Consider the following 14564-nt stretch of genomic DNA (forward strand, 5'->3'; position numbering starts at 1 on the left):
TTACCTAATCCCTAATCACATAAATTAAGTTACTAAACTGTTTTGTTTTTTATTAACCAACCACAAATATATATTGCCAGTTTTATCTATTACTGCAAAACCACTGTATAAGACACTGGTAAATAAAGATAAATGAAATGTTAAACTTGTACTCAAGTAGACCATAGTCTGACTAGTGGACCAGATGAAATATTATACTAATAATGACAATATAAGGGAATGAAAAGAGCTCAGTCTTCAGCCAGACTGAAGTGGATTTTAATTCTCTCCCTGCCACCTTATATTAATGTTTTGTCACTGTGACAAAATACCTATTAAGCTTTGCTTATACATTCTAGACTTTCTTGAACCCACTTTTCCAATTTTTTCCAAATTCTTTCCACCAAACAATTTCAAAGGCTTCTAAACCACATTGTTAGGTACACTCACATCAATGACCTCCACTTCTTGGTTGTGATTTTCTGTTTCATCTTTGCATCACTGTAAAAAAGTACCTGATAAATAAATTAAAGGGAGGAAAGATTTATTTTAGGTCATGTTTTAGAAGTTTCATCTGTGTTTAGCTATCTCCATTGCTTTGGCAAGCCCTTCTTTGTGGTATGTACTGAACGGGAGGTGGAAACCACATGTTCTCTCTCACTCTCAGAACGATTGTTGTCCAGCAAGGCTCGGTGTTCTTGTTTCCCCAGGTCGATTTTACCTGTTATGGGAAGAAGTCAAAGTAAAACATACATGAAAATCTGTGTAATTGTAAGTCAATTAAGAGCACATTTGGCAGACTTCAAAGACATTACCATGATTCCTGGATTGCTGGAAATTTTCACATACTTCCTCTTTGTCCTCAGGGGCATTCTGGGAAGGAAAAACACAGGATGCCAGGAATTAGCAAGCACTATAAAGACACTTTCTTCTCCGAAGCACAGAGATAGTTTTCTGAAAAACACCACATCGGATGCCACAAAGGAAGGATCAGTTCATAGGAAACAATTAGGGAGAATGCCTGGCGTTCCATCAGACTTTTATGCAATGAAATCAGAAATCAACAGTAGAATAAAAACACAGGAGCCTCTCAAGCCCCCAAGGACTGAGCGATCAACTACTGGAGAGCAGAAGACATGAGAGATGAAATAAACAATACTTCAAGGTTGCTGAGAAGAGCCACACAACCTATCCACAACCCAGGGTTACTCAGAAGGTGGTTCAGAGAAGAAGGTTCACAGCCCCGATCTTATTCCTTAAGAGAACAGAAAACCTCCCAAACACAAACCTCCCATGACATTTCAAGGCCATGGAAAAAGGAGAAATCAACACTGAATGCAGCCCTTGATGGCAAATAATTGAAATCAGAACCAAACTTTAAGAACTGAAAACAACAAGGTTCCAACAAAATCAACAATATACAAACTTGGTTCTTTGAAACCAAACATAAATTTGATGAAACTTTATGCACACTATCCAAAGACAGGAAGACAAGACTCAATTTCCTGAAATTTGGAATGAAAAGGATCCATCAACAACGTGGAGCACAATGAAATTGAGAGGATAATCAGAAACTATTTGGGAAACTTATACCAGCATTGCCGACCCAAATGCACATCAGAAATTTAAACAGATCCAAATCAAGCCATGAAATTGAAGATACGCTGAACCCTACCAGCAAAGGAAAGCCCAGGACCTGATGGAAGCTGAGCCCAGTTCAACCAGTCCTTTGATAAAGAGTTAATGGGAAACCCCTGAAACCATTCCATGAAAAAGAAAGGGAGGGAACCCGGACAGACTCATTCTGTGAAGGCCGCATCACCCCGATTCCAAAACCAGACAAAGACCCATCAGGAAACAAAACTTGAGGCCAATCATTCTCATGAAAATAAATGCAGAAGATCTTAGTAAAACATCGGTAATTCACTTTCCAAAGCACAGGGAAAAGATAGGACACCACTAGGATCCCATGGGATTCACCTCGGGATGCAATTTGGGCTCCAGAGATGCAAAACAACAGACAATAGGGCAACCACACATTAGGGCAACCACACATTAGATCAACCACTGTGGGAGGCACTATGGAGATTCCTCCAAAAACAAGCAATGGAACCACCCCAGGATCTTGATATCCATGCCTCTTTTGTGTTCAGCTGACCAGCAGGGACACAAGTGTATCAATGTCTGTAGCTGCATAAACCCTTAGCAGCAGCGACATATTGAATGGATGATACAATGAGGCGTATACACACGAACAAGTTTTAGTATATGTTGAAGAATGAACTTATACCATTTTCGATGAGTGGAAGGAAGTGGAGAATCCCATGCTCAATTCAATAAGTCATAGGACACTATGGAGCATTGAAAGGATTCCAATGGAGGCTGAAGGTAAAGCAACCTACTAGGAGCAAGGTAGGCATGGATATCCTGAAGTGAAAGCAAAGGCTAGTAGAGCAGATAAAGATCTTTGGGAGGACACGAGAGTTAGGGTAGTGGAGGGAATGTTGATGAACATTCTCTACAAGCATGAAATTATATCATGGTGAATTGCAATTCAATGTATATCTATAAAAAACCACTAAATAAATGAATGAATGGTAGTTAGACCAGTAGATTAGAGCCAGTTGAGGGTTGCAGGGAAATAAGAGAGAGGAACCAGGGTCTGAATGGTGTAAAAAAAACTACGTGTATGAATATGTCCATAGGAACCCAACTATCAAGCACATGTTTAATCCAATGCAAAAGCAAAACAACGGATGGAATTGGGCAAACTGGATATCCATACCAAGCAGAGTGAAACTAGGTCTCTGTTTCTCCTTATGCACAACACAACACAAGAGGGCTAACAAACTTACATATAACAAATGAGAAAGATGGCAGCCATTGGAAGGAATACAGGGGAAACACCTCCGAATAGAGGCATCAAAGAAGACTTTAGGAAGAGGAATATTGCACGTGAGAACGTGCTCGCAAGAAGTGGTCAACATGAGCGCATCCAAATTCAATCTGCAGAACAGCAAAGAAAACCATTCACAGGGTGAGGAGAAAGCATATAGCCTAGGAGTTTCTCTTGGACAGTGGATTGCCATACTAAATATAAACAGCTAAAGGTACTGAGCTCTGGGAAGACAAACAACCCATTTACCCAATGGCTCATGATCACGAAGTACACAAAGGAACATGGCTAATCGCTCAGCTCATCAAGGTCCTAACAATCCCAGTCTTCACACATGAGGGACATGCAAATCAAATTTCAACAGCGAGTCCATCTTACCCCGTTCGGGAAGGTAATGTTGAGAACACACATGATACACACTGATGATCATGTGGAAATAGGAATGCTTCAACATTGTTGGTGAGGATGCTTAGTACTACATCCACTATGAGAATCAGAATGGAGCTGACTCCTGAAACTCAAAAGGGCCCAGCTGTACCAATGCCCACTCTTGACTGAAAAACTCTAGTCAGCACTCAAACAAAGGTTTATTTGGGGGCATGAAAATCTCTCTTCCAGCTTCCAGTAGCTATTTATTGGCTTTGCTTTCTAGTTCTTTATTCCACATTCGCAGGCCTGACAGTTCTTGACTCCCACAAAGCACAATCCTGTCCTTATGCCCCTCCTGGTGAGACACTTATTTCCTTTTGTGACCCTGAGTTAGGGGCCCTCTGTGTAGGATCATTGTCACCATTATGAGGATATAAGAGATGATATGCTAAAAACAAACAAACAAAAAACAGAAGAAGAAATCAAAGATGTGGCCAGGGGACGGGAAACAAGTATTAAAACATGCCTTACTTTGGGGTCAGGTGATGAAGGGGTAGCATCACGCAAGCCCTTCTTTGTGGTATGTACTGAACGGGAGGTGGAAACCACATGTTCTCTCTCAGTCTCAGAACGATTGTTGTCCAGCGAGGCTCGGTGTTCTTGTTTCCCCAGGTCGATTTTACCTGTTATGGGAAGAAGTCAAAGTAAAACATACATGAAAATCTGTGTAATTGTAAGTCAATTAAGAGCACATTTGGCAGACTTCAAAGACATTACCATGATTCCTGGATTGCTGGAAATTTTCACATACTTCCTCTTTGTCCTCAGGGGCATTCTGGGAAGGAAAAACACAGGATGCCAGGAATTAGCAAGCACTATAAAGACACTTTCTTCTCCGAAGCACAGAGATAGTTTTCTGAAAAACACCACATCGGATGCCACAAAGGAAGGATCAGTTCATAGGAAACAATTAGGGAGAATGCCTGGCGTTCCATCAGACTTTTATGCAATGAAATCAGAAATCAACAGTAGAATAAAAACACAGGAGCCTCTCAAGCCCCCATGGACTGAGCGATCAACTACTGGAGAGCAGAAGACATGAGAGATGAAATAAACAATACTTCAAGGTTGCTGAGAAGAGCCACACAACCTATCCACAACCCAGGGTTACTCAGAAGGTGGTTCAGAGAAGAAGGTTCACAGCCCCGATCTTATTCCTTAAGAGAACAGAAAACCTCCCAAACACAAACCTCCCATGACATTTCAAGGCCATGGAAAAAGGAGAAATCAACACTGAATGCAGCCCTTGATGGCAAATAATTGAAATCAGAACCAAACTTTAAGAACTGAAAACAACAAGGTTCCAACAAAATCAACAATATACAAACTTGGTTCTTTGAAACTAAACATAAATTTGATGAAACTTTATGCACACTATCCAAAGACAGGAAGACAAGACTCAATTTCCTGAAATTTGGAATGAAAAGGATCCATCAACGTGGAGCACAATGAAATTGAGAGGATAATCAGAAACTATTTGGGAAACTTATACCAGCATTGCCGACACAAATGCACATCAGAAATTTAAACAGATCCAAATCAAGCCATGAAATTGAAGATACGCTGAACCCTACCAGCAAAGGAAAGCCCAGGACCTGATGGAAGCTGAGCCCAGTTCAACCAGTCCTTTGATAAAGAGTTAATGGGAAACCCCTGAAACCATTCCATGAAAAAGAAAGGGAGGGAACCCGGACAGACTCATTCTGTGAAGGCCGCATCACCCCGATTCCAAAACCAGACAAAGACCCATCAGGAAACAAAACTTGAGGCCAATCATTCTCATGAAAATAAATGCAGAAGATCTTAGTAAAACATCGGTAATTCACTTTCCAAAGCACAGGGAAAAGATAGGACACCACTAGGATCCCATGGGATTCACCTCGGGATGCAATTTGGGCTCCAGAGATGCAAAACAACAGACATTAGGGCAACCACACATTAGGGCAACCACACATTAGGTCAACCACTGTGGGAGGCACTATGGAGATTCCTCCAAAAACAAGCAATGGAACCACCCCAGGATCTTGATATCCATGCCTCTTTTATGTTCAGCTGACCAGCAGGGACACAAGTGTATCAATGTCTGTAGCTGCATAAACCCTTAGCAGCAGCGACATATTGAATGGATGATACAATGAGGCGTATACACACGAACAAGTTTTAGTATATGTTGAAGAATGAACTTATACCATTTTCGATGAGTGGAAGGAAGTGGAGAATCCCATGCTCAATTCAATAAGTCATAGGACACTATGGAGCATTGAAAGGATTCCAATGGAGGCTGAAGGTAAAGCAACCTACTAGGAGCAAGGTAGGCATGGATATCCTGAAGTGAAAGCAAAGGCTAGTAGAGCAGATAAAGATCTTTGGGAGGACACAAGAGTTAGGGTAGTGGAGGGAATGTTGATGAACATTCTCTACAAGCATGAAATTATATCATGGTGAATTGCAATTCAATGTATATCTATAAAAAACCACTAAATAAATGAATGAATGGTAGTTAGACCAGTAGATTAGAGCCAGTTGAGGGTGCAGGGAAATAAGAGAGAGGAACCAGGGTCTGAATGGTGTAAAAAAAACTACATGTATGAATATGTCCATAGGAACCCAACTATCAAGCACATGTTTAATCCAATGCAAAAGCAAAACAACGGATGGAATTGGGCAAACTGGATATCCATACCAAGCAGAGTGAAACTAGGTCTCTGTTTCTCCTTATGCACAACACAACACAAGAGGGCTAACAAACTTACATATAACAAATGAGAAAGATGGCAGCCACTGGAAGGAATACAGGGGAAACACCTCCGAATAGAGGCATCAAAGAAGACTTTAGGAAGAGGAATATTGCACGTGAGAACGTGCTCGCAAGAAGTGGTCAACATGAGCGCATCCAAATTCAATCTGCAGAACAGCAAAGAAAACCATTCACAGGGTGAGGAGAAAGCATATAGCCTAGGAGTTTCTCTTGGACAGTGGATTGCCATACTAAATATAAACAGCTAAAGGTACTGAGCTCTGGGAAGACAAACAACCCATTTACCCAATGGCTCATGATCACGAAGTACACAAAGGAACATGGCTAATCGCTCAGCTCATCAAGGTCCTAACAATCCCAGTCTTCACACATGAGGGACATGCAAATCAAATTTCAACAGCGAGTCCATCTTACCCCGTTCGGGAAGGTAATGTTGAGAACACACATGATACACACTGATGATCATGTGGAAATAGGAATGCTTCAACATTGTTGGTGAGGATGCTTAGTACTACATCCACTATGAGAATCAGAATGGAGCTGACTCCTGAAACTCAAAAGGGCCCAGCTGTACCAATGCCCACTCTTGACTGAAAAACTCTAGTCAGCACTCAAACAAAGGTTTATTTGGGGGCATGAAAATCTCTCTTCCAGCTTCCAGTAGCTATTTATTGGCTTTGCTTTCTAGTTCTTTATTCCACATTCGCAGGCCTGACAGTTCTTGACTCCCACAAAGCACAATCCTGTCCTTATGCCCCTCCTGGTGAGACACTTATTTCCTTTTGTGACCCTGAGTTAGGGGCCCTCTGTGTAGGATCATTGTCACCATTATGAGGATATAAGAGATGATATGCTAAAAACAAACAAACAAAAAACAGAAGAAGAAATCAAAGATGTGGCCAGGGGACGGGAAACAAGTATTAAAACATGCCTTACTTTGGGGTCAGGTGATGAAGGGGTAGCATCACGCAAGCCCTTCTTTGTGGTATGTACTGAACGGGAGGTGGAAACCACATGTTCTCTCTCAGTCTCAGAACGATTGTTGTCCAGCGAGGCTCGGTGTTCTTGTTTCCCCAGGTCGATTTTACCTGTTATGGGAAGAAGTCAAAGTAAAACATACATGAAAATCTGTGTAATTGTAAGTCAATTAAGAGCACATTTGGCAGACTTCAAAGACATTACCATGATTCCTGGATTGCTGGAAATTTTCACATACTTCCTCTTTGTCCTCAGGGGCATTCTGGGAAGGAAAAACACAGGATGCCAGGAATTAGCAAGCACTATAAAGACACTTTCTTCTCCGAAGCACAGAGATAGTTTTCTGAAAAACACCACATCGGATGCCACAAAGGAAGGATCAGTTCATAGGAAACAATTAGGGAGAATGCCTGGCGTTCCATCAGACTTTTATGCAATGAAATCAGAAATCAACAGTAGAATAAAAACACAGGAGCCTCTCAAGCCCCCAAGGACTGAGCGATCAACTACTGGAGAGCAGAAGACATGAGAGATGAAATAAACAATACTTCAAGGTTGCTGAGAAGAGCCACACAACCTATCCACAACCCAGGGTTACTCAGAAGGTGGTTCAGAGAAGAAGGTTCACAGCCCCGATCTTATTCCTTAAGAGAACAGAAAACCTCCCAAACACAAACCTCCCATGACATTTCAAGGCCATGGAAAAAGGAGAAATCAACACTGAATGCAGCCCTTGATGGCAAATAATTGAAATCAGAACCAAACTTTAAGAACTGAAAACAACAAGGTTCCAACAAAATCAACAATATACAAACTTGGTTCTTTGAAACTAAACATAAATTTGATGAAACTTTATGCACACTATCCAAAGACAGGAAGACAAGACTCAATTTCCTGAAATTTGGAATGAAAAGGATCCATCAACGTGGAGCACAATGAAATTGAGAGGATAATCAGAAACTATTTGGGAAACTTATACCAGCATTGCCGACACAAATGCACATCAGAAATTTAAACAGATCCAAATCAAGCCATGAAATTGAAGATACGCTGAACCCTACCAGCAAAGGAAAGCCCAGGACCTGATGGAAGCTGAGCCCAGTTCAACCAGTCCTTTGATAAAGAGTTAATGGGAAACCCCTGAAACCATTCCATGAAAAAGAAAGGGAGGGAACCCGGACAGACTCATTCTGTGAAGGCCGCATCACCCCGATTCCAAAACCAGACAAAGACCCATCAGGAAACAAAACTTGAGGCCAATCATTCTCATGAAAATAAATGCAGAAGATCTTAGTAAAACATCGGTAATTCACTTTCCAAAGCACAGGGAAAAGATAGGACACCACTAGGATCCCATGGGATTCACCTCGGGATGCAATTTGGGCTCCAGAGATGCAAAACAACAGACATTAGGGCAACCACACATTAGGGCAACCACACATTAGGTCAACCACTGTGGGAGGCACTATGGAGATTCCTCCAAAAACAAGCAATGGAACCACCCCAGGATCTTGATATCCATGCCTCTTTTATGTTCAGCTGACCAGCAGGGACACAAGTGTATCAATGTCTGTAGCTGCATAAACCCTTAGCAGCAGCGACATATTGAATGGATGATACAATGAGGCGTATACACACGAACAAGTTTTAGTATATGTTGAAGAATGAACTTATACCATTTTCGATGAGTGGAAGGAAGTGGAGAATCCCATGCTCAATTCAATAAGTCATAGGACACTATGGAGCATTGAAAGGATTCCAATGGAGGCTGAAGGTAAAGCAACCTACTAGGAGCAAGGTAGGCATGGATATCCTGAAGTGAAAGCAAAGGCTAGTAGAGCAGATAAAGATCTTTGGGAGGACACAAGAGTTAGGGTAGTGGAGGGAATGTTGATGAACATTCTCTACAAGCATGAAATTATATCATGGTGAATTGCAATTCAATGTATATCTATAAAAAACCACTAAATAAATGAATGAATGGTAGTTAGACCAGTAGATTAGAGCCAGTTGAGGGTGCAGGGAAATAAGAGAGAGGAACCAGGGTCTGAATGGTGTAAAAAAAACTACATGTATGAATATGTCCATAGGAACCCAACTATCAAGCACATGTTTAATCCAATGCAAAAGCAAAACAACGGATGGAATTGGGCAAACTGGATATCCATACCAAGCAGAGTGAAACTAGGTCTCTGTTTCTCCTTATGCACAACACAACACAAGAGGGCTAACAAACTTACATATAACAAATGAGAAAGATGGCAGCCATTGGAAGGAATACAGGGGAAACACCTCCGAATAGAGGCATCAAAGAAGACTTTAGGAAGAGGAATATTGCACGTGAGAACGTGCTCGCAAGAAGTGGTCAACATGAGCGCATCCAAATTCAATCTGCAGAACAGCAAAGAAAACCATTCACAGGGTGAGGAGAAAGCATATAGCCTAGGAGTTTCTCTTGGACAGTGGATTGCCATACTAAATATAAACAGCTAAAGGTACTGAGCTCTGGGAAGACAAACAACCCATTTACCCAATGGCTCATGATCACGAAGTACACAAAGGAACATGGCTAATCGCTCAGCTCATCAAGGTCCTAACAATCCCAGTCTTCACACATGAGGGACATGCAAATCAAATTTCAACAGCGAGTCCATCTTACCCCGTTCGGGAAGGTAATGTTGTGAACACACATGATACACACTGATGATCATGTGGAAATAGGAATGCTTCAACATTGTTGGTGAGGATGCTTAGTACTACATCCACTATGAGAATCAGAATGGAGCTGACTCCTGAAACTCAAAAGAGCCCAGCTGTACCAATGCCCACTCTTGACTGAAAAACTCTAGTCAGCACTCAAACAAAGGTTTATTTGGGGGCATGAAAATCTCTCTTCCAGCTTCCAGTAGCTATTTATTGGCTTTGCTTTCTAGTTCTTTATTCCACATTCGCAGGCCTGACAGTTCTTGACTCCCACAAAGCACAATCCTGTCCTTATGCCCCTCCTGGTGAGACACTTATTTCCTTTTGTGACCCTGAGTTAGGGGCCCTCTGTGTAGGATCATTGTCACCATTATGAGGATATAAGAGATGATATGCTAAAAACAAACAAACAAAAAACAGAAGAAGAAATCAAAGATGTGGCCAGGGGACGGGAAACAAGTATTAAAACATGCCTTACTTTGGGGTCAGGTGATGAAGGGGTAGCATCACGCAAGCCCTTCTTTGTGGTATGTACTGAACGGGAGGTGGAAACCACATGTTCTCTCTCAGTCTCAGAACGATTGTTGTCCAGCGAGGCTCGGTGTTCTTGTTTCCCCAGGTCGATTTTACCTGTTATGGGAAGAAGTCAAAGTAAAACATACATGAAAATCTGTGTAATTGTAAGTCAATTAAGAGCACATTTGGCAGACTTCAAAGACATTACCATGATTCCTGGATTGCTGGAAATTTTCACATACTTCCTCTTTGTCCTCAGGGGCATTCTGGGAAGGAAAAACACAGGATGCTAGCAATTATATTGAACTAGTAATAATCAGCCTTCCAAAAACAAAAGCTCAGGACCAAAGAGATTCATGGCTGAATTGTTTCAGACCTTCCAATAAGAACCAACACTGATGCTCCCCAAAAGATAACAAGGGATACGAAAGGGAAGTAACTGGAAAATGCACTCAATGAGGTAAAATCACACTTACAGGAAATTTGGATAATAAAACAAAAGGGAAATAAATAGATTTAATAATATTCATTTTGAAGATATTTGCAAAACCCTTCATGAAATACTGCAAAACAATTTCAACAACATATTTCCATAATTATATACAATAAAATTCATGAATGGCTTAACAATGGAAATCAAGAAATGCAGTATACCTCAGAGATACAGGACAGAAGAAGCCTCTAACAAAATTCAACAGTCTTTAATGAGAAGTTTTTAAAACAGAGGACATCAGAAACTTGCTGTAGTATTATAAAGTCTGTGTATTCCAAATCCAAAGTAAAGGGCATGTTGAATGGTGGAAAATCTATGACATTTTCTCTAGATTCAGAACTAAGGATGAGGTGTGCTTGTTCACCAGATCTCACATTTAAAGGCACTCAATGGAATTTTATTCAGAGCAATTAGAAAGAGGAAGTGAATAAAAAGTAAGAAGTCAATTAGACAGGAAAAGTAAATAAAAAGTTAAGAAGTCAAATTATTGTGTACAGGTCATGTGATCCTCTTTGAGAACATTCTCAAGGCTCTACCAGAAGAAGATAAGATGGGATATAGAATTTCAGCAATTTTAGGAATAAAAACAACTTCACAATACAAATATGAAGAATACATCCACATACAATAAAAACAACCACACTAAAACTGAAATTAGGATAACATCTCCATTTATAGTAGAAGCAAAATCATACGTAGGAGTAATGCAATTCAAAGAGGCAAATAGCAGAATGATAAAATGAAATTAAAGAAGTCTCAAGAGCAAAAATAAGAAGAAAAATAAATCATCAGAAAATAGATAATATCTAATATTCAAGAAAAGGCAGACGATGCTGGGAACATATCTATATTCAGAAAGTGATTCACAGATTTTATGCAATTTCTATCAAACCTCTGATGGTGTTCATGGAACTGGAAAAAATTATCCTGAAATTCATATCATTGAAAAAAAGACCAAAAATTGAAAATGAAAACTTGAAACATAAGAGTAATGCAGAATGCAATATAATACACAATTTCAAAGTATAACACAGAGCAATAGTAAGGAAAACAGCGTGACCCTGGCATTAAAACAATCCAGAACTGACTGAAAACACAAAGACAGATCCACAAATTTGCAGTCATCTGATTCCTGGACAGAAATGTCAAGAACAAATGCATGGAAAAAGAAAGTTTCTTGAAAAAGGACCTGGCAACAAAGGAAATGATAAAGAGATTGAAGAATGAACCTACAGAAGAGGAGAAAATCTTATCTACAACTCCCCTGAGAGGGAATAAATAAGAATATATAAAGAATACAAAACATTTAATATCATGAACACAATTAAGTCAATGAATAAGAACTAAGCAAACATTTCTCAAGAGAAGAAACATAAATGATTAAATATGTAAGAAAAAAATGATCAAAATATCTAGTAATCAAGGAAATGCAAGTCAAAACTACACAGAGATTTTCCTCTGAATTCAGTTAGAATGTTAAATATCAAGAATATAGACAATAAAGGTTGGAGAAAAGGTACACTCACACATTGTTGGTGGGACGACAAGTTGGTGCAAACACTCTGGGAGGGAGAATGGAGATTTCTCAAAAAACTGGGAATGAAACCACCATGTGGAGATATACTCCTCTGTGTTTGTCCAAAGTTGTAAAATCAGCAGACAAATGGGGATACAAATACATCAATGTCTATAGCAAAACAAGTAGCCAAGACGTACTGAATGGAATATAAATGTGGTATATATACATAGAAAAGTTTTACTCTGTCTTTTTGAATGAGATTTTTCTATCAGCCAATAAATGGATGAAATTGGAGAATGTCGTACAAAATACAATAAGTGAAATGAGAAAATCAAGCAAAGAAAAGTTTTCTCTCATAGGCAAAGCTAAAGCAACAGAAGAAGAACAATGTTGGAATGGATATCATGAAGTTAAGGGAAGATTAGTGAAGTAGAAAATGACTGATGGGGAAGGAGAAAGGTTAGATTCGTAGAGGGAATGTGCAAAGAATGTGACATAATTACTTGACCTCCATGTGTAAGTATATCATGGTGACCTCCACTTTTATGTATCTCAATAAGCACTGATTAAAAATTAAAAATTAAAGGAGTGTAAAGGTATCTAGTAGAAGAGAGGAAGGTGAGGGAGGAGAAAAAGGAAAGGGAGGAACCTGGGTCTGAAATGGTACCAACAAAATGCATGTATGATTATATCACAATGAACTCAACTCATGTTCAACCATAAGGCACTTTATCGAAAAACACATGGTATTGGTTAAAATGGATATCCATATGTTGAAGAATGATATAGATCTCTATATCTCCCCATGCACAAGATAACACAAAGCAGATACAAAATATAGATTCAGAGTAGATGTGCTGCTAATGCTTCTAGATAATCCGGGGAAACATCTCATCATATAACTAGACTAAGGCTTTACGAACAGGAATATTATAGCAGAGGAAATAATAGCAAAAAGACACAAACAGAAGTGCACTCAAATAAAATCTTTAGAAGAGCAAATGAAACTATTAACAAAGTAAGGAGAAAGTTTATTGCATGGAGGGAAATCCTTGCTGGTTAATCTTTGACAAAGGACTGGTATACTAGGTATAAAATAAGACTGAAATTCAGCACTGGAAATAAAAACAACCCATTTAATCAATGGCACATGAATAGAGAGGTCACAAAGGAAAATGTATAATTGCTCAGCATTTATATGAAGTGCTATTCACTGTCTTTCGCCATCAGGAACATGCAAATCAAAATTGAATTCAGAGTCTATCTTACCCCATTCAGAAAGGCAATATTTAAGAATACAAGAAATAAACTACAATGATGATATGGGGAATAGGAATTCTTCAACATTATTGTTGAGGATGAATATTATTTTTTGTTGATTTTTTAAATAAATGACAGCAGAATGCATCACAATTCTTATTACACATATACAGTACAATTTTTCACATCTCTAGTTGTATATAAAGTAGGTTGACATCAATTCATGCCTTTATACTTGTACTTTGGATAATGATGTCTATCACATTCCACCATCCTTGCTAATGCCCTGCCCTCACCTTTTCCCTCCCACTCCTCTGCCCTATCTAGAATTAATCTGTAAGTATGAATATTATTATAGACACTATGGAAATCAGGAGGGTGGTTACTCCTAAAACTAGAAAGACAAATTATATTTCTTTCACTTCTTAGTTGACATGAATTTCAAGTGTTTCAGAAGACCCTTGTCTACAGTTACTGCTATCCTTCACTTCACTAATTCTGTTGTTTGCAGTACGTCCTTTGTGTTCACTTTCTTATTCAATCTACATAGTTATATTGCTCTTCATTAAAGACTACTTCCTATTTTTCTGCCTTCTAACATTCAAATTCACCTTTCAGCTATTCATTTGGTTTCTTTCTACTTCTTTCCCTCCACAACAGCATACATGACAATCTTTTCTTCTACCAACATCTACAAATCTCAGTCCTGCACATAATTCTTTCTTGGTGCTATACTCATTTGCTATTGTGAACTACTAGGGGCCTTATATTTCTTTTTAGGATCAGTATCACCATTATAAGGATATGGAGGATGATAGGTTAAAAAGGGGGAGTGGGAAAAATTTGTTACAAGGAGCCTTACCTTCATGTCAGGTGACGAAGGAGGAGTATCATGCAAGCTCTTAACTTTGATTCTGACAGGAGCAGCCCAAAATATACATTCTGCTCCTTTATGAGAATCATTGTTGTCATGTGAGGCTTGATTTTCTTCCTTGTCCGGGTCACATTTTGCTTTCATGAAAAAAAGTAAAAT

The 14564-nt window shown here is 39.4% G+C and overlaps 1 protein-coding gene across 1 annotated transcript; it reads right to left on the minus strand.

Annotated features, from left to right (window-relative positions):
- Positions 1–563: 563 nt before the first annotated feature.
- On the minus strand, positions 564–14549 carry LOC308634092 (uncharacterized protein; the record flags this gene model as incomplete). Its single annotated transcript, XM_081267652.1, has 9 exons — positions 564–700; positions 795–852; positions 3776–3927; positions 4022–4079; positions 6999–7150; positions 7245–7302; positions 10222–10373; positions 10468–10525; positions 14394–14549. 9 exons carry the CDS (start codon positions 14547–14549, stop codon positions 564–566), a joined length of 981 nt encoding a protein of 326 aa, XP_081123778.1.
- Positions 14550–14564: the final 15 nt, after the last annotated feature.

The sequence above is a fragment of the Spermophilus citellus genome, assembly GCF_964194105.1.
Source record: "Spermophilus citellus genome assembly, chromosome: 15".
Lineage (NCBI taxonomy): Eukaryota > Metazoa > Chordata > Mammalia > Rodentia > Sciuridae > Spermophilus > Spermophilus citellus.